Source organism: Dermacentor andersoni, chromosome 3, assembly GCF_023375885.2.
Source record: "Dermacentor andersoni chromosome 3, qqDerAnde1_hic_scaffold, whole genome shotgun sequence".
Classification (NCBI taxonomy): Eukaryota; Metazoa; Arthropoda; class Arachnida; order Ixodida; family Ixodidae; genus Dermacentor; species Dermacentor andersoni.
The window spans coordinates 20,622,727-20,648,573 of NC_092816.1; the positions used below are offsets into that span (position 1 = coordinate 20,622,727).

A 25,847-nucleotide genomic window follows, 5' to 3' on the forward strand; every position below is an offset into this window, starting at 1 on the left:
AGCCGTTAAACACTCCCCATACATGAGCCGATCCCCAAGATAGTGCAATGCCGGGCCGAGCCGCAGTAGAGGAGAAGCAGTTGTTAAGCATTCTCCATACGTGGGCCGATCCCGAAGATAGTGCAATACTGGGCCGACCCGCGGCGGAGGTGCAGTTTGCCATTAAGGTGCCCACATACACAGCTTCACTGGTCATCCGTCTTCACAGAGTGGAAGGGCACTAAGTTCTTTATAGTTCAAATCTACATACTTCCCATTCCGTCTTCGATAAGTGAAATGAAAATTTATTGAGAAATATGTCTTACATTATTGTTTGTGTGACCTTTGTAAACATGATCCCATAAGCTCACTTGTCATGCAGGCATCTGTGCTTCTGGACTGCTGTGACTTCCCTGCCAGAAAGGAAATTCCCAAGCTTTGGATGCACACACTGCACCCTCTTCTTGAATTCCTGGAAGCTGCAAAGACAAGTGAGACAGTTGCTTCTCTCTGTACTGGAGTTGGCATGGTGCACTTTTTCATTCGGTTTTCGGGGCCAGTAGAATGTAACGTTTTTATTCTAAATCCTTTCGTTTTGAATACGCTTCGTCAAAGGGCTGAATGGTGCCCTGTCTTTATTACCAATGGAATCAGCTGTTTGTGAGTAATGAATGATGAGAAAAGAATAGAATCAAGTGAAAGTAATTTGTATAATATGCCAATCACGCAGTTTGTTCCAAGACATAGACAGTCGACTTTCATGAATTAGATCCTGATGAGACCAGTGGCACTGGTTGAATTAAACAAAAAGCAGAAAAAAAATACGTCGAAACATGCCATTAATTTAATTGGCAGTATTTGCCCTTATTGTTAGCTTCATTGCAATACAGTAATGTTATGTGGTGAACCATACCAGGTGCTAAGAGGTGCTACTGTTATGGGACATAGCACATGTTCCTTAATTTACACTCGTACATGCGCCATCTTCAGTCACACTACGAGCACCGAGACGCCTAGTAAGTTTACTGGCAGGCCTTCAGAAATTTAAATATACCCCAGCTCTTTTGTTGGCATTAAATGTCCTCTCAACTTTCTGAGTATTTTCGTCTTACCACATTCCCTTTCACTAGGTTTCCCAAACCACAGATGGCTTTTCTTCGCTTCTCTGTGGACGGCACGTGTGTATAATTAAGGAACACATACTAGTCCCCATTAACGGTCTGAATATGTGGGGTCTCAAATGTGCGCTTGGGACAAAGGAATGCCAACACAGTAGTGCAAACGAACACAAGGGCATTTATTGTGCTTTTTTACACCAACCTAGCCAGCCAGATGATTACCAATGGAATATGCCAATGGGTGTGCAACAAATTGAGGAAGTCCGACTCACCGCGACCGGATAGCGAGCGAATATGTTCGCCTCCATTGTGGACCCTGATCGTGTGTACAGTGTGGGGGTCCACTCTGCGTGCGGCTAGGGCTGAAGGCAAGCTCCGGATCTAGCCCCACACAGTCGCTCCGTGGTACTCCCCAACCTGTAGCGCGGGAATCGCGGCAACGTCGGGTTTGAACGAATAAGGCAACCAGCGGTGTCAACTGTAACAATGTTTATTGCTACCAGCAATAAAGAACACTGGCAGAGGGGCGTCCTCTCTGTAATAAGCAATAATAAGCTGTCCTCGTTGCCTGGGACAATCAGGCAAACGAGGTCACTTACGGGTTGCAGCAGCTACTCCAGTCCGGCAGGTTAGGGGTCCAGCGTCAGAGAGAGAGGGTCTCCCCCGATGGCGCTGTTTTGTACCTTTTCACCTTGGCTAGGGGAATGTCCTCCTCGCCCGTCAGCTCCCTTCCCGCAAGTCGGGGAGGAAGGGTGCGCGTGCCTCGCGAGAGCTAGGGTGAAGCGGGAGAGGGCGTAGTGCGCTTCTCCCGTGTCTATGCTGGCTCTCGACGCGACCGCGACGACGCAGGGGACGACTCCCCACAACAGTGATGCGAACAGTGGCACGTTCGAACGATCGTGTTCGTCCATTTCAGTGTCCTGCTCCCAAGCCTTTTGCAGGACGGTCCCGTGAATGGCCGGTGAATGCGCGAAATGTCCACGCAGCTGGCCGACCCCATGCCAAAGAGGAACAGGCTATTCGCTTTTGCACCCGAGTTATTCCACCGTTAGGTGGCATTAGCAGTGCAGCGCTGGTCGCATAACGTTTATCCTCAAGCAAGGAGGCAAGACAGAGTTTCTCCAAAGCTACGACTGATCACGGTCACAAGCATTCCTTACCGGTTGTTCGCCCGAGTACTAAAGGAGTGGATCAGTGCCTGGGTAGAGGCTAAAGCACCTGCTGACAGGATTACAGAACGGCTTTCATTCGTGTCACCGACTGGAGGATATCTTTATCCTCACTCAGTGTGTGGAAATTGCTAGGTGTGAGGGACGGTCTCTGCTATGCTGTTTCCTTGATGTCGAGAAGCCATATGTCAATGTACCACACGCACCTCTGTTTCATTGCCTTGCCACTTTGGGTCTGCCGGAAGCGTTCTTGTCAATAGTCCAATGTTTGTATATGAGGAACAGCGTCACAGCGCACTTTGGAGCTGTTGAATCCGAGCCTGTCACAATGGTCAAAGGTCTTCGTCAAGGTTGCCTGCTGTCATCACTGCTGTACATCATTTATGTTTCCATCATTGAGAGAAAGCTTTTGAACTCGGGCCTCAGCTTCCGCCTCAGGTACAACAGGGGTAGACGAGAACAACAAACTGCCGGCCTTGGCTTTTGCGGATGACCTAGTGGTGATGGAAGAATGTGCACGGGGCCTTCAAGCCTTGCTAAATATCTGCCAGTTGGAGATCTCTGGTCTAGGGCTTCGCTTGAGCGCCAAAAAGACTGCGGTGGTACAATTTGCGGGTGACTCGACAGGTGACATCTCGGTGGCCTTGGATAGAGAGCAGCTGATCCGCCAATCTGTGTACAAACATCTTGGTGTGCAGCTGTCCACGGCAGCAGATATGTACGACATCCATGACGAAAAACTTCGCCTCACTGGACTCGGGGCCCAGTGCATATTGCGTTGCCATTTCTTTGTGGGGCTGTAATCGGTACGTCACGGTACGAGAGTTATGGAAACTCGTGCACGTACCCAATCTGTCATTTTCTAACGCTGTTGTTTGTCTGTCCACCAGCACCTGTGGATGGCTTGAGCGGCGGCAAGTGGAGGTGGGACGTGTTGTGCTCGGCTGTCATGGGAAAGTGGCTAATGAAGCAGTGCAAGGGGACATGGAGTGGTCGTGCTTTGAAGCGCAGGAGACGGCCAGTAAGCTGACATTTCGCAGGCGCCTGCTTTTCGTGAAGTGAGATCGATGAGCACAACGTGTATTCGAACATTTGACTGTCAGATGCCTTCGTACGGCGTGGGTGAGGCATGTCTACCAATTGGAGAAGCTGTTTGGTTTTTTCAAGGAACAGCTGAATTCAGAGGGCGGACAGGCTTACGCACACGACATGTGCCGACGGGTAACTGAAGAGGAGGGATGCAGGTAGCAACAACGACAAGAGGACAAGCCAACACTTGCCCTATACCGTCAACACAAATGCAGCGTTGCCACTGTGTGCTTGTACAACAACAGCTTGGGAAGCGCACTGATGTTCGAGGCGAGGGCAGGAGTCCTTTGGACACGTGTGTGCGAAAATGTATGACAGTGCTGTGACTAGTGTGTTGTGCTGCACATGCAAAAGTGCAGACGAAACGATCGAACACATGGTGTTGAACTGCAACCAACTAGGCAGCCCCGTAATGGCAAACACAAGCCTCAAAGTTGCATGGGGTTTCGCAGACACGAATAGGGCAGTCGACACCAGTGCTGCAATGCTCACCAAGTGGCACCTTGAATGCTGGAGAGGAGCAATGCTCAAGTGTTGGTAGTTGTGTGCATCACTATGGCCCTTTGTTTCCCTCCCCCCTTGCAGGTCATTTGTTAATTGTTCTGCGTATTTATGTTTTGTTTTTGTTTTTTCCTTTTTTTCCCCCATGGCTAAGGCATGCAATTGACATGCCTGCCCAATGAAAAGGGTGAAGCTGCATTACATCATCATCATCGCACCATCTCTCATGCTAATATGCAACCACACCACCTGCCGCCGGCGCTTAGATTTGCAGAAAAGCCGGATTACATGAGATGCGAAAGCCATGCGGGGAAAACAATATGAGCGGATGCGTGAAAGTCGAGTGTCCCCACAAATACGAAACATGCATGGTGGGCGAAACGAGGACTCAAATTGCCACAGCAACGTCAGAAACAGCTCTGCATGGCTGCCAGTGTGCTTATTAGGCATCTAGGTGCTCGTACTGTCACCTGAGGCGTTGCATGCATGCCTGTGATTTCTAAAAAATGCGTACTATGTCCTGCAACAATGGCCCCCTTTCCATTTTTTGTTTGCTTCACCACATACAGTTCAGATTATTCGGCGAAGGTCAATTTTGAGATCGAAATAACGGAAGTTTGGGCCCATAACAATGTATGGGTGCCGGCAGGGACCTTCGTTCAGGATCGAATTAACTGAAGAAGCAAGTCAACGGATGTCGAATTAATTGAAGTTTACTGTAGGTAGGGATCCTGATTTTTAAAGAATCACAAGCGAGTTAGAAATGTGCCGAGCTCATGTGTCCTGTTTTTGTTTTAATAATGAAGCAAATTTGGAAAGTAAGCTTATCTAGAGCCAAACAGCAACAGAATAATGGTGCAATTATGCCATCAGAAATAATATCAGAAAAAGAAAGTCAGAAAATAATGGGTGACTGATGCGGTGACATAGAAAAAGCTATGTAATCAAAAGCAGTGCCCTCATTTGAAGTAGTGTCACAGGTGTCACCAAAAATATGTATTTCTTGTAGACACCACATTGTCAGTGGATTGGCACTGAAGGGCTTTTTGTCTCATTGTTTTCTGATTATGAGAACTTCGTGCTTCCTTTTCAGCCTTTTCAGGATTACTGATACAATGTCATCTCATTTTCTTTCTTACTTTGCTAATGTTAGGCGTCCATGGCAGTGTGACTGATGAGTATGGAACAACACTCACGAAGGCATCAGTTGGCGTACATACAAGCAAACGTCCTATCGAAACGACCAGTGGTGCTTTCTGTCTTGCTGTACCTCCTGGAAAGGTGGTGCTCACAGGTAAGCACACTGATCAGTATTATTTTCTCAGCCACCATATATGATGAAACATTGAATTGAATGAGTTTTTTTTTTTTTTTTTTTTGGCGAGCCTATTAAGAAGAAACAGCATGCATCACAGGATATTGGACAGAGTGTAGAGACAGCTGCTGACGTCAAATGTGCTGCTGTGCTGTCAGTGATCTGTCCCTTTTTAATGTTGCATGTAAAAGACAGCAAGACAATGTTGAAATGTAACGCCATGTTCTGCTTGTGTTTTAGAATTGTTACATAGGTGGCCTGACCTACAATCTTGTGGGGTATGTGCTTCGGTTCTTGGTTCATCCTTCAGGAATAGCCATGCATTGCGCTTAAGTTGAGGCTAACTGCTTCTGGAGAGAAAGTAAAAGGCATAAATAACTGACTGCTTGCCCTGTTTGATCATTCTGTTTCATTGACATTTGGTTGTTTTGTCAGCATAAGTTTCAGAAACGCTTCATTGCTGTGTCTAACATTAAAGCTGCTGGCATTAATTTATTTTGTGATTACAATTTGACACTCACACCAGTGCTAGACTATGTTAGTCGTTTGTTGGCCGTGCTTTGGCATTCCATCAGCTGCAGGAATGGCCTGGTACTTTTGCTGTTCAAAAGCGCATATTGTTAGCGAAGTGAACAAGAATAGCATTTAATGTTTCGTATAGCACTTTATGCTGCTATAAATGTTAAGTGTAACGCATTATTTTTCTTTTGCCCCATCATCATTTTTCTTTCTTTTTCTATCAGTATGCAGTCATTTGTGCAAGTTTTATGCATTAGTCTAATAATTGGGACACCTTTTTACAGAATTGCTGAACCAGTCAGCCTCCCTGGCAGTTGTCTAATTTGTGGCTTTGCGTTGCTTTGTTGTGTCCGTAGTTGCATACGTCTTTGCAAGTGCGGGGCACCCTTTTCTGTTTTTTCAGTTCTCCACGTCTGCATTTTTTGCGGACTGCAAGCGCTCCACTCAAAAGAATGGACTCTATTCACGGTCTTAGCTGCCGCTTGCACATGTGTTCTGTCCACATTATAGTGACTCATCATGTTATACTTGTTATTATGCCATTGACATAATTTATTTTCTTAGCAATAAACCATAGGTTCTTCATACATGCATCTGTGTTGATGTGGTCATCTGCATGCTTATTATCATCATCAGCTCATTCCAAAAACACTACATACAAATCAGATCCCTTTTATTTATTTATTGACCAAGCTGCGTCTCCGGTACCCTCTTGTTCTGTTAAATTTGAGTTTCTGTGTTCATCAGAAATGAAAAGATATGTTTTTTGTTCATGTGTATGCTTTCTGTTACTTTTCAAGTAACTGTGACTTCTCTTTGTGATTATGTGTTTACAAGAAGTGAATTTATTACTTTTTTTGTAATGCCAAACTACTGAATTATCACACTTCTGCATTAGTTTACAACTTTACAGAGCCGACGGATTTTTCGAACTCGAAAAATTCAGATTTGATGGATATTCCGGATTTCATAAATGCACCGTCAGGGTTCTCATAGAGCTAATGCAATTCGCGATTGATTTTTCAGACGAATGTAGGCCCCGAAATTCGATTTCCAGATTAAATTGTTCATTCCGAGTCATGCTACACGATCTTGGAGGGCGCCATGTTGGATTATCCGCTGGCTTGGCTTCTAGTGGCCCACTTTGTAGCCTCCAAGATTGGGATGCGTACGTCATTCTTACGTCTTGGAAGCCATGGCTGCTCTTTCTTAGCTGACAGTACGCTCCAGGAGACGGCACTTTGTTTTTTTTCTTGTTCTTTCTTTGTGGGGGGGGGGTCAGCACTATCGTCATAATCATGTAATGCTAAGTTTGGGCTCGTTTCGGTTGCTATTTTGCATGTGGTGCCAACAGCAGGTGTGTCTCGGAGACGTTGCATCTTTGTGCGTTTATTTGTGGGATCGGCGCCACCTCCTGTGCCTTCGCGAGAGCCAAGTGATGTGAAGTGTGCGAAGTAACGTGGCTCGTTTCTTCGATCTCCATGGCGATCTCCGCCAATGGAGATCGCCAACGCAGTTAACGCGGTGACGTTCTTGTTGACTGTATACGGAGGTGACGTCACTCTTGCGCAAAGCCAAGCAAGTGTGATAGCCTCTAAGCATTGTATGAGGAAGGGCGTTATTAGAGATTGTTTTAAGCCACTTTAAGCCTCATAATTTTTAGGGGGGCGAACAAGTTTTTCGGATTTTTCGGACTATTTTCTGTCCCCTCGAGGTCCGTAAAATCGGTCGGCGACTGTATTGAAATACCTTCTAGGCCCGTAGGGCATTACAGAAGGTAGTTCGACAACATCTACAGAAATAACAGGAAATACGAATGTTATGAACAAAATACATATACATTTTAACATATGCATTTAATGCATGAGGAAAAATACATTGCAGCATACCCATTCATGTCACACAGTTTGCATACTCCAACTTGGAGCAAACAAATGTGTTATATAGTAAAAGTCTTAGCTTTGATGGGATCATAGGCAAGTTTCGTTTGATATAACCAAAGGCTCGATTAGCATTGTTTATGATGTAATTAATGTGCGTTTCCCAAGAAAGATTAGAAGTGAACACCAAGGTACTTGTAACTGCTTACTTTTTCTAGAAGAGACCCTTCTATGCAGTGCTGCACTATGACGCGAGTCTTTACAATTACCACAACTACTCAAAAACATGCACACAAAACAGTTGCCTTTGAGTGATGTACTGTGATCTTCATGTTCGAGCACAGTTTAACAGCCCTTTTAGCAAATTTCTAAAAAGAGTGCTTCATCTCTCAAAACATGCAGCACTGGTGGTGGTGTTGAAAGTAAGTGAAATCTTCATTTCAGCCCATGTTTAGTCTCTCTGTAACCGCTAAAAATAATTAGTTGCTGTTTTGTGATTTGTGTATGAAATTGTGTTTAGAGCTATTCAAAATTTACTGATAAATCTAACCCTAGCTAGTGTAGAGTAGCTAGCATGCTGTGGTATGTGCATGAAATTCTATTGCATGAACGTTGGCATGATGCTGCGCGAAATGAGCACGCTTGTTACGTGTTGTGATATAGGTTTCAAAGACATGGTGTAGCAAGAACCATTGCCTAAAATGGGCGTGCCGTCTTCCTGAATGAGTTGATATTTCAGAAAAGTCACAGTATCGAGCTGCTCTGTCAGTTTGCAGTTTTGTAGCTGTGTAGAAGGTAGCATTTTTAAATGTGAACTGTTGCATTAAACTGTTTATTTTACTTGGAAGTTGCAATGACTTTTTTACCTTTGACTCCTGGCACTCGTACATTACATGTGATACTTGAAGATTACATACTACAACTTTCGGCTTTCATGCAACACTTCTGACTGCCTTTCTTAGTGATATCATCATAGAAAATGGCTTGATTGAATGATTGAAATGGTCTGTATGTAATATATTAAAAACAGGTTTTTAATTACAGTTTAACTGCACTTTGTTGTAATTGCGATAAAGCATGAGTCATCAGCATATTGAGCACTGTGTTTCGCACAGTTGAAAAGAGTGTTCTGTTAATTAGCTTCTCTGCTAAGCCGAAACTTAGTGTTTCTTGCAAATATATCCCAGTGGTCCTCTTTGTTTTGTATTTATAGTCATTTTCTGCTCATCTAACTGTGCCATAAGCCTAATTTGTGATCGTGATTCACAACGCTTGCTACTTCGTTCCTCAGCTTGCTTGCTCTGGGTAGTTGCCTGTTGCCGTGGCATGAGTTGATCTCAAAGCGTGTTTGCTTGGCACATCGTCCTGATTGACGCCTCTCTCCTTTGCAGCGTCTGCAAGTGAATTTGAGATGAGGGTGGAGCGGGTGACGGTGTTGTCGGGCGAGGGGACCAGCCTCGTGCTGGTACTTGAGCCAGATACATACGAGCGCAAGTACCACAGCTACGCTGAGGCCCTGCAGCTGCTCAGATACATCGCCCACAAGTATCCCAACACCACCTACCTCTACAGGCAAGTGGATTCTAAAAGAATATTGAAACTATGTACATGCCATCAGTGTGTGACAGCCAGAGGCCATATAGCACTGTCAGGGTGGTAGTTCTGATGAAATAATAAAGCCAGCATAATTTGAAATTTAATGTGGGAAAGTCATTGTGCTACCTGTAACATTTGGTGGGAAAGTTTGTTCTTTAATAAGAAGTGTGAGTTGAGCAAGTTGGTATTGATTCATGTAGAAAAATTTAGCACAAAGACAGACAAGGACGTATGGAAGAGAATCATAGCACTCATGTTGTGTTTGTCTCTTCTTGTGCTAAGTTTTTCAACACTAGTAATTCTTTGTAGCGAGCTTTAGGGGAAATCGGTTTTCATGATGCAGTCAAAGTTATTAACAGCAGCTTGTATTCAAAACATTCAATGAAATAGCTTGGTGGCTTGATGGTAATGTGTGAGATGGGGAACAATTACCAGAAAATGAATTGGTGTCTCTTTTGAACATGAAGCGGTTTGGGACAGTTTTGCTGCAGCTTTCTCAATCTAGAGTTGTACTGAAACGAAACTGTTGTCTCCGAAGTTGAGCAAAAATTGCAGCAAGAACCATTTTGATACTGTGCTTGAGACACCCTTTGTGTAGTCACAGCCACTCGGCCACGGATTCAGGTTTTTTTTCAAGGGGGAGGTCTGACTTTGGAATGGTGATTGATGATGATCAGCTCTTTACATGCTGGCTGGTTTTAACACCAGAGCTGTTTAAGCTTTAGTTCCACCATGGAGCGTTACCAGAATACTCGGCCTAGCTGTGTGCCGCCTCGCATTGCCTAGCAACCACATGCGAGAACACTGTGACACGTAACCTCCTTGCACCCTACGGGCGTAGGGTGGAGTCGTGACGTCATAGGCGAGTAAAAGCTCGGAACTGCCGTCGCGGCGACACACCTCTCGCCTCCTCTACTCTGTGCATACGTGCTGTTGCCATGGGAAGACCGAAGAAAGTCCGGACGCCCGAAGAAGAAGCGGCTTACCAGGAAGAGCGTCGTATTGCCAAGCGAGAAGCGATGTGTCGCCACTGAGCTTATCCGGAACATCGCGCCGAAGTTGCGGCTGAGAACAGGCGACGCCGAGTCAAGGATTCCTAGTTTTAGTCCAGGCAATGCAGGAGTCGGTGCCTGAATGCTTGACGTCGCCGAGAAAGCGATCTCGGCCTGCAACTTCTCGAAAACTCCTGCCTGCCGAGACAAGCAAAACCTAGCATAACCTTGCAAAACCTACAAACAACCTAGGCAAGCCACGTAAAATCTAGGTGATCACAAGCTCCGCTGTTGACTCCAGCCTTGCACCACTAGTGCAAGCTGTGTATGTTTTCTTCAATAATCATTAAACCTTTATTATTTCTCCAGAGCAAAAAGAACAGTAACAGCTGGGAAGAGGGACTTCATGGATTTTTCATGTTCAGTTCGCTGTACGCTCACAGTACAGACAAATGTTAAGGAGTGGGGGAGGGGGTTAGGAAACCTGGACGACCCCTGGATCCGTACATGCAGCCACTTGATAACAAAGTACCTACTGCGGCATACTGTGTTGCAGCTAGTGCATGATTAGCCCTAGCTGAATCTGTGCCACTGTTCCTGTCTCAGTGTGTACCTTGGAACTTGTCTGAAATGGAAGCAGAAAGGAAAGCAAGGAGGCAATGTTATTGATGAGGGTAGCTATATGGGCCTTGTTGGTACGACACATTCTACTTTGTTGTAGTGCAAGCTGAATGACAGGGCCACAGAAAGGCACATTCGACAACCACACAGCACCAACAACAGATTTATTTCCATTTCTTGTGGACACTTATACCCTCAAAACATCATACGACACGTGTGCATAGCTCGGTAAACATGAACAGAAAACTAGAAACCACACGCAGGCATTCTTTAGCCACACTGATTGTTAGACAGGTATATGTTCAATGTGAACAAAAATAATCAAGCTTTTTTGTAGATAATGAAATTGATTGCTTGCTGATGCATGCATCACCAGATGTTGATATGTTTCTACGTTTCTATGTTTTTACCAGATGCGTGAAATATTTGAAGTCATGGCTTCAAATTGTGGAAGACATTAATATTCTCATTCTATCTCTATCTCTCACTCTTGAAATGCGTCACTGAGTGCAACACAAAGCGCATTAGTTCATCAAAGAAGTCAAGGGGCACTTAGTTATCCCTATGTGGATGAAAGCGAGAGCATTGCGACCACTGCGCAATGGTTAGAGATTATGCCACAACGCAAGGTTGTGGGTTTGATTCCCACCAAAAGTAGAGGGTTCGACTTCCAACATAGGTTGTGGGTTCGAGTGCCCTAATTAACTCTACCTTATTTCACTGTGCCCAGGGTGTCTACCAACCGGGAAAACCGGGAATTCTCAGGGATTTTGAGTAGTCTGGAAAAACTCAGGGAAAACTCAGGGAATTTGTGCCTCTATCAGGGAAAATTAGCTGTAATGTTATTGAAATTGTCGAAAGTCGCGGTAATGCTTGCTCGAGTAAGAGACAGTAGTAATGAATCGTGTTTGATGCCCTGTCGTCGGCTGGAGGACTTGCCAGTGTACAGTCAATGACCGACTTTCTGGATTCCCTATAATTTGGACGGCTTCGCGGCACCACCGCGTACACCGTAGAGTCAGTGTATCAGAACGTCTGAAATTTCGGACGCAAGAACTCTTCGCCGTACGATTTTCCAGACGTTCTGCCGTGACCGCAGGTCCGAAATGGCATTAATCAAAGCCACCACCGCTGCCATTTTGATTACCTTGCCACCTCGAACCGGCGCTCTTGCACGCAGATCCACTGGCAGCCGTAGCCACCACTGCGGCAACGCTTGGCCTAGCTGCTTCGGCATTCACTATGAAGCTTCTTGTCGTTGGGTGCCGTGTTTTTTATTGAAAGAATTCGCTGCTGTCAGCAATGGCACGGACTCTGCCTTTGTGGTCCTAGCGATTGGCTTAGAAGCTTGAAAAGCACGTAGCGTTGCATAATGCCGGTTCCCGAAAGTCAGCTTCGCCTCTGTACAGAAATGTTACTTGGTGAAGCATACGCAAAAGTGTTGCTGTGAAGCATAACAAGCGTGGGAAGGGGCTAAGCCACGGGACACAGTATGTATTCCTTAATTATACATGCATGCACCCGGTATTTCCTGTCACAGTGCGAGCACCGATATGCCTAATACGTGTACCGGCAGGCCTTCAGAGCGTTTTCGAATGTGCCTGTGGCGGTTTGAGCCCTTAAGGGCAGTGAATCACATGCATTTTTTTCCAACTGGTCGATTTTTCGCACGTTTTCGCGGCTCCTAGGGAGTTTGAAAAATCGTACGTGGACTGTGCAACTGACCAAGAGGATGCTTCAAATGGTCCGTGGGGCAAACGAATGGTGGAAGGAGGACAAGAACAGAAAGGACCAACGCACTGAAGAATGAAGAGGAAAGGAAGCGTGCTGCCGCCGTTTTGAAGGAGCTTGAGCTCAAAAAACAGTGTTGGCTGATGCGGAGATGCAGGTGTCTTTAAAGCAGTGAAACACAACACTGAGGCGGCGTGCGCGGAATGAGAGTATGTCAGGACAGTTGAGGTTGACTTACGAACTGTTCAGAGAGAATCTCAATTGTGAGAAAGTTCAGGCCTCATACCACTGAGCTTGCTATCAGTTGATAGGAAGAGCTCATATTCGAAAGTATTTCCTTCTGTATGCATCTCCGTTTTATTCGTATTGGGAATGTCCGACTCGATATGCTTACTAGAGAGTTACAGCATCTGGCGATATGGTGTCAGCCCATCTTGACATAAAACATAGTTCTGCATCACTCAGGGAATTTTGCAAATACCCTTAGGGAAAACCTGGAGAACTCAGGGAATTTGGAAATGCCAGCTTGGTAGACACCCTGGTGCCTCTAATTCGCTTTAGTTAATACCAAAGGTAGTGGGCCCAAGTGCCCTAATTAACTATCTTAATTAACTTCGACTTGATTCACACCAAGAGTCATGGGTCCGACTTCCATCAAAGGTCATGGGTTCGAGTGCCTTAAATAATTCTACCTTAATTGACTGTGCCATCATTAACTTTATCCTAATTAACACCAAAGGTCGTGGGTTTGAGTGCCCTAATTAACTGTGCCTTAACACTAAAGGTTGTGGATTCAACGCCCACCAAAGGTTGTAGATTCAAGTGTCTTAATTATATATTAATTAACTGTGCCTTAATTACATTTGCCTTAATTAAAACCAAAGGTCATGGGTGTGACTCCCGCCAAAAGACAAGGGTTCATAGCCTTTTTGTACCATCGGATAGTCAAGCTGCCAATGCCAGATTTTCCGCCTCTTGAGCCATTTAATACGAGCTTTTGCATTGAAAATTGCGTGATCAAGTGGTCTTTGAACATGTACCATTTCCTGCAGCCTGGGCAGCAGTGCAGGCGGGCGGGACCTGCCTGCCCTGGTGCTGGGCGCTACCCCCCGGGTGCACCGGCCAGGTGTCCCCGAGATCCGGCTGCAGGCTGGCCTGGCCGGGGGCTTCCAGCTGGCTGCCACCGAGATGCTCCTCCACTTGGCCCACACACTGGCCACCCGCTACAAGCACAACAGCCTCATCACGCAGGTATGCACTGCCTCCTGACAGAGTGCAGGAGTAGGCCATCAAGGTGCCTGCATCCTAAAAACGTAGTGGCATCCATTGAAGAATGATACCTTCTCCATTCCCACTGCTTTCCTGTCAAAAATATTTTTTTTTTTCATAAATAAGATAGGGACACACTTCTTTTTCTATTAGATATTCTGTTGAGTACTGTGTCTCTGTGCCACCGTCGGCTCATAATATAGGGGCACCTGTCAGCTTGTATGGTTCCATTGTTGACAGGTCAAGTGTGGACGAAAAGAAAACAAGAGGGTTGCTTTTGAGATCAGAAAGGAGATAGGACATGTCACTGCTTTATGTACAGGAGTTGTGGGGTCAGCTGTTATGTTCTTGTGAGTGTTGCGTCAAAATTATGTGTAGAAGACAAGAACTGAACTATGAAAAATGGGGTGAGGAGCAGTTATTTTACTTAACTTTTTTCACCTGTCCTTGTTCTTTTGTGGATATATTTGTGGTGTACTTTTTCATATTTTCTGATGCAAAATTTAAATTTCATATTGCAAACTATAACATGCCTGTAAAATTCATATTAAATCCATATAAAATGCTCTAATGGAAATTTTTAGCACAGACAAAGTGGTAATACATGCAGAATATTTTTGAAAAGTTATTTAGATAAATATGCAGGCCACTGTACACATGTCAACAACTATACATCCTGAACCTACAGTACTGTAGTGAAATATAGTTACTTAACGGTCATAATTGTGGTTCCCTTGTAAAGGCCAGATTGAGAGAACACAACAGCTAGCAGAGTTAAGTTCAAGCAGCATAAGTGTGATAACATGAGGGTAGAACAGAATTGATGTGGACATCTCGTTCATCAAATGATCCGATTGCACCATTCTTTGCTGTCTACCAACATTAAATATGGCCTTTGCCACCGTGTTCTCCAAAGTTTCCCCACAGTTTACTTCGTTGCAGCACCAACGAGAATAGGCTACTGATTAGTGAATAAGGCTGTACATAATTTTCTGATTTCTTTTGTGATTTTCCATTTTGTGCTTGTGCACTAGAACGTCTGATTAAAGTCACATAATTTTTTGGCTTCTAATAGTGGTAGCCAATGGTAACAAAAGAACAATTCTTTCTTTGCCAACAGAGTCAGTGATTATGGGATCTGAGTAAGTAGGCAGGACATGCAAATAATGTAGATATGTACTAAGAATGATAGCTGTGTTTGGAAGTAATGCCTGTTTGCTCTCATTTCATTGCAGATTATGGCTTCTGCTAGAATTCATGTTGCCCCAATACTTGATCCTGATGGCGTCACCAACTCATCTATTGGAAAATGTGATGCAAATGAATCCACCCCTAGTGGCAGCAATTTGTTCTATATGTTTGATGGTAAGTCAATTGTTACCAAATAAGTCATCACGTTCACATGTCTCTGGTTGCAGAACTGCGGTAAAAGAATTTTATAGTGAAGCAAAAATGGATGCAAGGGTAATAATGAGGCATGTAAGAGTAAAGGAGCTGAGCGACGCTTCATGTAGCAAGCTTGGTGCTGGTAAACTTGATGCTTTTCAGCTAGTGGAGTATATAGTACAGTCAACTCTCGTTACAGCGGACCCTGATAATCCGACAGAAAACCTCCGGTTTATCCGAAGTCCGTAATATCTAAGGCGCCTCACTTTCGAAACTTTCGCCGCAATGTCTAACAACTTTATTGCAAAGAGTGAGTGACGAATGTCCAAAGTAAAAAACAAACAAAAAAGTCACAGTTTTGCCCAAAGGTGAAGCGTCAATTGCGATAGCAAATTAAGCAAGGCAAGTGCGGCAGCAGCAATGAGCTAATTGACCTTCGTGCTGTTTCTCGCTTAACGCGAACTAAACGTTGAAAGCATAGCATATACGAAGCTGCTGGCACTGGGTGCACTTAGTCCACATTGCAGATCGCTTTTAAGATGGGGCCCACGCGGGCACGCACTTTGTTCACATCGGAGATAGCTTTCAAGATATAGTGCCCACGCGGGCGCGTACTTTGTCCACATTGCAGACTGCTTAAAAAATATGGCGCCTGCGTGGCCGCGCCATTAACAGCAGCCACCAGAGCAGCAGCCACCTTCTTTCCCTCGCATACCCCCTGTGCCTTACGTGCAAATGCGGGCGCACTTCTGCCCCGCTTTCCTCCCTCCCTCACGCGGAAGATATTGATCCGCGATTGCTAGCTGACCCTCGCAAGTCAGTTGCCAGCCTGTGTTGACACGGCAAAAGTCCGTTTTATGTGCCCAATTTTGACAAAAATTACTGCTAATTTTGTTCGCTGTAGCCGACAGTCCGTTGTAGCGCGGTCCGTTAAAAGCAAACTTCGTTCCATTAATAAAATAGATAGAACTAACTAAGGCTGAAATATGGTCCATTGTATCCAAGAGTCTGTTGTACACGGGTCCATTGTAACGAGCGTAGACTATTTTGGAGGGAATGAGAATATATGTTTGTGTTTTCTAAAAGCTATTTTTTCTCATTTGCTGCATCTGTTAATGCCAGCAGCTAAAACTACAATACAGTAGGCCCTGAAGTAGCATGCTAAAGGAACACCAAAGTTAGCAGGAAATCAGGCTGGTCTGACAGCTTAATTTTCTATTTTCGAACCATCACTGTATTTCTTTGACAAGGATGGTTTGTTAGTGGAGAAATTAAGGCTAAGCACCTCCATTTGAGTTCCTTGCTTTGGCTACAGCGTGATGTAAAAAATTTAGCAGTGTCTTCACGTGCTACTGGTGATTGGTCTAGTTTGTGGGGATGCGCGACTCTCACGCATCCCCCTGATATGCTGTTTTCCCGCACGGCTCGCGTGGCCTGGCGCCCGCGGCGCTCGGAGTGGTACAAGCGCGGTGCGACAGATGGCGCGACCGTCGCGCCGCGGCGGGGTTACTCGGGCGCCGAGGGACAAGGCGCGGGCTCTTTCCCGGCGGGCCGGCGAACAGCGTGGACATTCCGCGCGCGCTGCGACCATGCTTCTGCGAGACCGTCTCGCGTGGCCGCCTTCGAACGTGCCACCATTCGCGTGACTGTACACGCGAACGACCAGGCGTTGGGATCCAGCATGGGGCGAATATATTCGCTCGCAATGCGGTCGCGGTAAGTCGGACTTCTAGATTTGTCGCGCGCCCATCGGCATGTTTTGGGGATAGCAACTCGGCTAGCAGGCATTGATCTATGAAAGGTGCAATAAATGCCCTTGTGATTGTTTGCACTACTGTGTTGTCGTTCCTTTGTCCCAAGAGTACGGAGGAGAACCCCATATCTCCCACATCTGGCTGCCCAACGTGGACCTCTTGGGGCATCGGACGATAGATTTAACAGTTTTGCTTGGTTCGAGACCTTTGTTTGAACCGAAGCGTAGGGCTAGCGTGGATTTTGATCGCTAGCGTTGGCGGCGTGCTTTCTTGAGCGAGGCGGCGGTGGCTGTAGTGTGTTTGAACACGTCAACATGCTAAGCCTTTTCGCAAGCGTTTTCTTTAATGACATTCGTCAGTACGAGAGCCACGTGGTCTGCATCCTGGGAGAGCGAGGCTGAGCGCCCGCGGAGCAGTGGCAAGCCTGAAGCGAGTGAGTACGAAAGCCTCGTGGGTGGTCCGAATTTCTTATGTAAATAGCTTCTTCTATCTCTTTGACTCGGATGAAGTCGCGGCTCTGGGAGCCGGGTGGCCGCGGGCCACGGGTGCCACGACGGGCTGACTGGTATTGCGGCCTGGCACCGGGCGCTCCGACACCGTCTGGGACGGTGGGCGCCGTCAACTCGGATGCTGTGTGCACCGAGCGGAGTAGGACCACCTCACAGAGCTAACGTCTCCTCGCGGCTGCCTGTTTTGCGCTCATATTGAGTGTTGTTTTTGGATGCCGGTTGTTGTCAGAGTAGCGACGCTTTAGGCCTAAGGCTTTACGAAGCTGCCTGTCGCACGTGGAGGGACACAACCTGGTGGACCGTGGCGTTGAGGTGTTGCAAGTTGCTTCCCTCATTCTAGTTAGCCTCGCACGAATTGAAATTACTCGTTCGACTCAAGAAAGCGAGCTTCGTTCACGTGAACTTAGCATCTGAGTAGCTGCCCGATCTTTTGCTAGCCGAGTTGAACATCGTACCACGTGGGCGATGCGCATGCAGAATTCCTCTCCCTTGCACTACTTTAGTGTTTGCCGAGTGTTTTGAGTGTACGCAGCGTGATTGGAGTCACCCCTGGCTGGCTGTCACCTGCACATCGTCTGCGCGGCTGCCCCGGACTACGATCGAGTCATCCCGGGCGATGGTGATGCTGTGGCCAGTTCGGCGCAGCGACTTCGGCGGCCTCCTGCATCCAGCTCACAACCCTCGGCGGCGGACAAAGGAGCCAGCGGTCACCGACAGCTACGGCGGCTCTTGCCAGCTGGGCGCGTCGGCGCGAGCGACGCTTGCTCGTACCGACTACTGCGTCGTCGTCTCCGGAGTCCTGGCCTGAGATCGTGCCGTCGAGTCGCAAAGCTGCTGCGGTGACCGGCGGACGCCAGCGGTGTACCCCAAGGACAGTCGGCTCGCATGTTATGGACAGCGTGTGGACATTTCCCCGGCGCGGCCACTGTTGCATGTACCACATTGTTCGCGAAGCACGTGTTGATGTTAGACTGTGTGAAATGTTTCGCCGGAATATGTAGTGATTTAAGGTTGGGGGGATGTGGGGATGCGCGACTCTCGCGCGTCCCCTGATGTTTTTCCCGCATAGCGCATCCCCTGATATGCTGTTTTCCCGCACGGCTCGCGTGGCCTGGCGCCCGCGGCGTGGTACAAGCGCGGTGCGAGAGATGTCGCGACCGTCGCGCCGCGGCGGGGTTACTCGGGCGCCGAGGGACAAGGGGCGGCTCTTTTTCCGGCGGGTCGGCGAACAGCGCCGGACGTACCGCGCGCGCGCGCCGACCATGGTTCTGCGAGACCGTCTCGCGTGGCCGCCTTGGACACCGTTGGCGTGACTGTACACGCGAACGACCAGGCGTTGGGATCCAGCATGGGGCGAACATATTCGCTCGCTTTGCGGTCGTGGTGAGTCGGACTTCTAGATTTGTCGCGCGCCCATCGGCATGTTTTGGGGATAGCAACTCGGCTAGCAGGCATTGATCTATGAAAGGTGCAATAAATGCCCTTGTGATTGTTTGCACTACTGTGTTGTCGTTCCTTTGTCCCAAGAGTATGGAGGAGAACCCCATATCTCCCACAAGTTTTACTCAGGAAAAGTCTACAAAAGATGCCATCTAAAGTTTTCATTTATCTTGTAATGCAATGTAATAACTTTTTAAATAAACAGTTAGCCAGGAATTGTAACTGTCTCTGATGAGACAAGGAGCTGGTGCAGCAAAATTAGAGGCAGCCACCTGTTTCTTGTTTTTATTGTGTTGCTTTCTGGGATGCTGAACATCCTTTGTCAGTAGATCTACATATTTGGTCCACAGAAACATAGTCTTCGATTTCAGCTGACAGTCATATTTTCTTTTGGCATTCTTTTTAGTTTAAACTGAAAGCTTGAGTATATTAAGCATGTGCGTGCACTGGAGACAGTCCAAGGCAGTTTCTCTATTACTAGTGCCACAGTACCTTTGTCAACAAAGAACCCATGTGGTTTCTTAGTGTACTGCTTACTGTTATGTATTTCTTTATTTGTATTTCAGTTTTCTGAGTTACTCTACAAATATGTTGAATTTTGTGAAATGCAGTTTTAGTAACGCTTTGGGGGCAATCCCCCCCCCCCCCCCCCCACACACACACACACATTTGTTTTTTCAGTTGTATTTCTTATTTTATTTGTGGGGCAGGAATTCCTTGGCACCTTTATGAAAACATTGAATTCGACAGGCAAGGCAGCAAAGTTCAAATCTTAATTTTCTGTTTTCATTCTAGGGCGTAGTTCACGTCCGGAGGTTCAAGCTGTGCAACAGTGGACACAACGATACCACTTTGTCACTTCGCTCAACGTGTTGACTGGCGGCTTGGCACTAGCACTGCCCAAAAGTGCTGGTGCCATCGACACGGCAGTGCTCAGAAAACTGGCCAAGACTTATGCATACCACAATGATGACATGCTTAATGGGGCCTTTGCCTGTGGGAAAAAGAGCTGTGAGTGTACCAAAATGTTTGCTCTAACTTTTGTCTAGCCTAGTACGACTTCAGCACTAGAAATCTGCGAAGGTATAGCAATCAGCTAAGTGTCTCAATGTATGGTCAATCTTTTTTCAGAAAACAAGAGATTACGATTCTGTCCAGGTTTTATTCTTTCTGTCGATCTTTGGTTGGAAATCACACCACTGTGTTACCATTATTGCTAAAACCTGTCAATTCCTGCAAGAGATGATAAGGAAGGAATGAAATTGTAGTTAAAGAATCAATATATTGTCGTAATTCATTATTAATGCTCTTAGGTTACAAAAGACAGTTCGAAGGCTTCAGAAAGTTGCTGCATATTTACCTCACTTGCACGCAGATTGTTCATTGTTGATTTTATTCTTATCTTGTTGCACTGAATTTCATGAGCTGAGTGTTTAAGTCATTGCTTTCTTCCACGTGTGTGGTCTGGCTGCAGCGATTGTTGTCAACATGCACTCACACTTGCAGACAATTCATCTGATGGAATTTTGACCGAGTCAGCTGACCTAGGACACCTGAATGGTTCTGTTATGGTGAGTAGGCATCAAATGCATCACTGTGTTGCTTTAACACAACGTCTTCTCAGGTCTTAATAAGAGCTCTACATTTCCTTTACTTTTTTCTAGTGCTTCTGATATGAGAATAATGTCTTCATAGCCCTTGTAGGCAAGAAAGCATTGCACCAGCTGCTCCTGCATTTATCATTGGTAACTTCACATGATTTCCTTGTAGGACATCAGCTACAGAGAGACTGGAACCTATGAGACAGCAGCCTTCATTTCCTGCTGTCCAGCACCCAACATTAGCGAGTTCTCTGCTCTCTGGGTTCAGAACAAGCAGTCGATACTCAACTACCTGCTCCAGGTCAGCAACTAGGTTCTACAATTGGCAGATCAACTTATGAATGTACCTTGCATATAAACTTTGTTAGAACTATTAATATAGCTCAATCAATGCTATCAGTTCAGACTAAAATGCCACATTTTGTATTTTACTATACTTGAGTTCATTATATGACATTGATGTGCCAGCATTTCCTAAATTTACATTAAACATGATTCTTTTATACGTGTAGATGATCCTTTTTATGTAAGTATTGTGCACATTGGTGAATGTAGAAGCATAAAAGAGAAGTGTTCTAGTTCATACAAATGTGAATGTTCCTTTCCAGCCCACTTAATATTATGTGCTCAATCAAGATGATTGCATCAGAGCAGATGAAACTGTAATGTTCTGGAGCTCATGAACAGAAGGCAATTTTAAATGTTATTGGTGCATTTCTACCATTATGATCAGTGCTATAAATGGTATCGTTCAATTCAAAGCAGTTTGACCCCAGAAAGAACAAGGAAATTTTCAATGGCAGGTCTCTGTCAGTGTTATAGAATGGTCAGGATCTGTTGCAGATACCCTAATCAAAGAACTGTCGCTTTGAAAAAAAAAAAAAAAAGCTTTTAAATGAATTGTCAGTTTAGATGGCAGTTTAGATGTCATGTGAAACTCGTGCTCTGTTTTTGTTTTCTTCTAGTATATATGCTATTCTGCCCCCAAGTACTGTGCTAAGCAAGCTGTCACCTTTTTCTTTTTCCTTCTTCCTCTTTTTTCTTTTCTTTTTGGTCTTAGGTAATTTGTGTGCTGCTGAATTGTGATGCATTTTAGCTTGTAGGTAAATGTTTTCCACCTGTTGTGTCACTCCAGTGATGAGAAAGATGCTACCAAAATAGCAATACTGTCTCCTGCTTTCCATCTTATATGTCCATATTCCTTGACAGTGCATGGGCAGAGGGTAAAGGGAAATGCTTTTGTTGCTCTTCTGACTTCTTGGTTGCAGGCTACGCAAGGGCTGGTAGGTTACGTGCGTACCAAGAGCCGCGATCCCATTTCTGGCGCCAACATTAGCATTGAAGGCCAGCCACTGCATAGGCCAAGTACCAAGCTAGGCGAGTTCTGGGTTCCACTGGGAGAGGGAAGCTACCAGGTGGTGATCAGTGCCCCCGACTTCTACACCATGACCAAGGCAAGGTTCTAGGTGCTTCACATCTATATCCTTGCGCTTAGAGATGTTTCGGCATCAGCGAATATGGTGCCCTCTTTTTTTTCTAATGAGCACAAGTATGAACACCTCACATATGGCTGGAACTCAATGCATAAGCCGTTTTTGGTGTTCTCCTTGCCCTAACCCCTACCCTTTTTTTTTCACCTTTGATTGAGTCACTTCATGGGTGGTATACAACAGGAGTTCAGGTGTTGCTGATGCTGATAAATAATTAATCTGTTTAGTTTGTGTGCACCATCTGAACCGGTTCACGAGGTGCTGCACCCTGCCATTAATTTTAGTGGTGCAGTGATAGTACCCTCTAAACTACACTGTTCATTTCAAAACATGCAGGAAAGGCGCAGGGTGGTTTCACAATTTTTCTGCACCTTCCAAGCAGATGGTGCCATTTTACTGTGGGTGTGCAGGTGTGAAGCAGCAGCGCAGCAAACGATGCAGCATGCAGGCGTGGGCGCTGTTGAAATCCCACTTACACACGCCTGCTGTGTCTACGCAACATAGCATGTGTTTACACCTCGGGAGCCAACCATACTTGTGGTTCGGAGCCTCTCAAACTGATGCAGACAGTGCACTTTATGCAGACAAAACAGAACGCCTGCACCACATATGCAATTCGGCGTTCGTTTTGAGCGTTGCGTTGTGACTGCACCACTGAAGCTGAGCTGCACAATTTCTAAAATTCTTGTGCTTTGCCATGAACTAGTTCACAGTGATGTGGGCAAATTGAATGGACCTGATGCCAAGGATGCTGGTACAGCAGCCTTTCAATTCAGCCTCGTGGTGCAGGCCATGTTGTATGCTTGGCCCTTTACTTACTTAATCCTACGCCTGATGTGTGCAGCAGCTCTTTCATTAAAGAGGAAGCGCTCAATCTTTGTTCTTTGTGCATTTTTCTGAAATTTTAATGGTGGTGTGCTGTGAGCATATTCACTTGCAGTTATCACCGTATGGATAGCCGACGTGTGAAAGCCGACGTGTGCTAGTCTGCTGTGTTAAAACATTCTATAGTATAAATAGTGATCTCAATGAAAATTAAAATGCCAGGGGCAATTCTGGCTGTGTAGAAACAGCTTTCACAGATCCTACACAAACACCTTCTGTGAATATTATATATTAACTCACTGCGTTATATATTAACTCACTACCACTGAATTTAATCAGCACAGCAAAAGGTGAAGAGTAGAGGAATTTGGAAAGAGAGATATGCGTGCTATGCATAATTAGCAGTTTTCAAGGTACTCATGTGCTCTCTATATTACATACAGTTGAACTAGTATGATGCCCTGGACCCTGTAGCTCTTATTGTATGATCACCAGATGAAGGAGGACCGAGGGGCTTGGTTTTCTGTTAGACACAATCGCATGAAGCAAACAGTTAATAGAGCCAAGGAAAGCATAGGGGAGATTAGCAGTGGTTTTACTTTAAATGTAGATGTGATAACATTTAGGAAAATGAAAGTGGACGAAAAAAACTGCTTTTATCCAGTGAAAGGTTTATGCAAAAACCATGAATGCATCACAATGCAGAACCCTTCTTCTTGCTTTATGCTTTACAGATTGTGGAAGTTTATGCCGGTCGTAGCACAACGGTTGAGTTCCTCCTGCAAGAGAACATTGTGATTGCTGGCCTACCAAAACATGTATTTGTTGTTCTTACAGGTGAGTAAGAGTTCTTGCATGTTATGTTTTTCTGCTTGCTAAAGAATACTAATTTCCTTAGTTACATTATTCTAGACAAGGATTAGTTTCTGTGTGTAATTAGTCTCCCATCCAAACTGGTGTTTACTGGTAACGGACCTCTATGTTAAAGCATACATAGTTTTAACGAGATACAAGTTTGAGCTATTTGGTACAACTTAATCAAAATTAACAGCATGGTGACAGACTTCGACAGTGCTGTTTGTGGTCTCTTTCATTTCTGAATTCTCTTTTTGCCCTGTCAGTTTCAACACATTACCAGAAGACGGCATTTGGCCCAACTCTATATTGGCATAGAACAAGCAGAGAAAATGAAAAGTAGCACTTGACACATTTAAAGGCAGGCTGAAGTTTGTCCCAACATACATTTCAAGACAGCCCCCACGTGATGAATGTTATTCCATGTTGTCCCTCTTTGCACAGGTTCTCTGGTGTTGCTGCTGATGGTGAGTGCCCTCTGTCTGTACACTGTGGTGATGAGCCAGCGACAGCCTGAGAGAGCAGGCTTCATGCCTGTGCAAAGCAATGGTGGAACATTGTTTGACGATGATGACGATGATGATGGGATAGGACCACAGAAGAGGCGCAAAGGTGCCAGCAACAGTGCCTCCGGTGGCAGCGTGCACAGCAAGTTGCTCAAGGCGGCAGAGTACCACGATGACACTTCCTCCGAGGATGAAATCTACAACACCCGCAACTGGAAAAGTAGCGCAAAGTGAGTGAGTAGGGGTAATATGTATGTGGCTACTGCCCTACTGGTACAGGTGCATTGAAAAGCATCATTGTCAAGCGAGGAAATTGGCATTGGTTTGTTGTAGTCAAAAATTATTTGTTGATAATAGCAGAAAGTGATTTGCTGATGCAATGAAGTTGTGCCCTATAAATGTGCCTGGCTGGCAGTTCCCCATCTCCCACCCACTGCAGAGCAGCCGGCCTACAAGAATGTACCTCGGGCTGACCTCTCTGCCCTGTTTATCATGAAACTTTGCTCTCTGTCTTACTTGGCTGGCTGGCTGCATTACAGAAGCAGCTCTTAATACATTTATTTTTGAGTTCACCTAGTATGCTTACTGTCTACAATTACGTTAATTTGCTACATAACTTTAAATTTTGCAAAAAGCATGGAAATAAACTTGTGCTGCCTGCAAGATACAGAAACAGTTTTGGTTTTAGGTACCTACATTTAAATGTCTGTACTTTGTGAGCAGACAACACCATTATAAGTATATCGGAGTAGTCATGTGTGCATTTGATTCATGACATTCATTTTCAAGTAGCTATCAGCAACTATATTTTTTTGCTGTAATTTCTTGGGAAATGTGCCTTTCCTACAATGGAGCAGCAACTATGGAGGTGGGCATGATTTCTCTAGACATGTTGGAGTCCTTGTACTTTAGAAACTGCGCTTACATTAGACTGAAATTTCTCCGGAGTGCCTTGTGTGAGAAAAACAGGTTTTGCTGAAAATGTATTCTAAATTGCATTGATAAAAAAAAAAAGCAAGAAGTGCAGTTCTTTGCACTATTGAGCAAGCGGAGGTGCTTGGCCACGTGAATAAAGCTATACAGCGAGTTTTCCTGCATTGAAGGTATTGATTCTGCTTAAAGTTTATGCTTTCCTTCACCTTTGAATTCCAAGTGTTTGCTTCTACTTTGTGCTCTCAAACTGCAAGATTTTGTTCTGCATATTTTACCACTGCCTGTTTAGTGCATGTTCACAGTGGCTGCTCTGGCATGCTTACATTTCATTGCATCAGGCTTGTCTGTGGAGCAGACAATCTTATACCATAGCATCCTGGATACTGACTTACTCCAGAAACCGTTGTTCGACTGGAATGTGCATGTGTGCATGTAAGTGCAAGTCATGTGCCACATATTTACACGCAAGCAATTAAAAGAAAAAAATAGTGTGCAGTGAAAAGGCTTTGAAACACTTCTGAAGTCCATTGCAGTATGAAGGCTTTTTTTTTTGCAATTTCTAGTTACCACTCCTGCGTCAGCTGTATGCAACCTGTGCCTTCAAACTTCCTAACTGCATTACTACACCTAAATCTCTGCCACCCTTGGCTTTGTTTTCCTTCCCTTGGCACCTAGTCTGTTCTTCCTAAATATGCTGCAACCCTTTTTCTTTTAGGTTTCCTTCTTGTGTGACATCTTTACTGCTCTAAATATAGAACACAACGTGAAA

The 25,847-nt window shown here is 45.3% G+C and overlaps 1 protein-coding gene across 2 annotated transcripts in view; it reads left to right on the forward strand.

The window, feature by feature from the left end:
* LOC126519281 (carboxypeptidase D-like) overlaps positions 1–25,847 on the forward strand; it is a 58,073-nt gene that overhangs the window by 27,086 nt on the left and 5,140 nt on the right. The window contains exons 15-25 of one of the 2 annotated variants that reach the window (XM_055065488.2): positions 362–470; positions 5,010–5,150; positions 8,962–9,142; positions 13,563–13,761; positions 15,015–15,144; positions 19,664–19,879; positions 20,375–20,439; positions 20,639–20,770; positions 21,738–21,923; positions 23,519–23,621; positions 24,084–24,379. In XM_055065488.2, coding sequence (XP_054921463.1) covers positions 362–470; positions 5,010–5,150; positions 8,962–9,142; positions 13,563–13,761; positions 15,015–15,144; positions 19,664–19,879; positions 20,375–20,439; positions 20,639–20,770; positions 21,738–21,923; positions 23,519–23,621; positions 24,084–24,379 — 1,758 coding nt within the window. The remainder of the gene's footprint in view (positions 1–361; positions 471–5,009; positions 5,151–8,961; positions 9,143–13,562; positions 13,762–15,014; positions 15,145–19,663; positions 19,880–20,374; positions 20,440–20,638; positions 20,771–21,737; positions 21,924–23,518; positions 23,622–24,083; positions 24,380–25,847) is intronic. The other variant, XM_050168910.3, reaches the window with a different exon arrangement.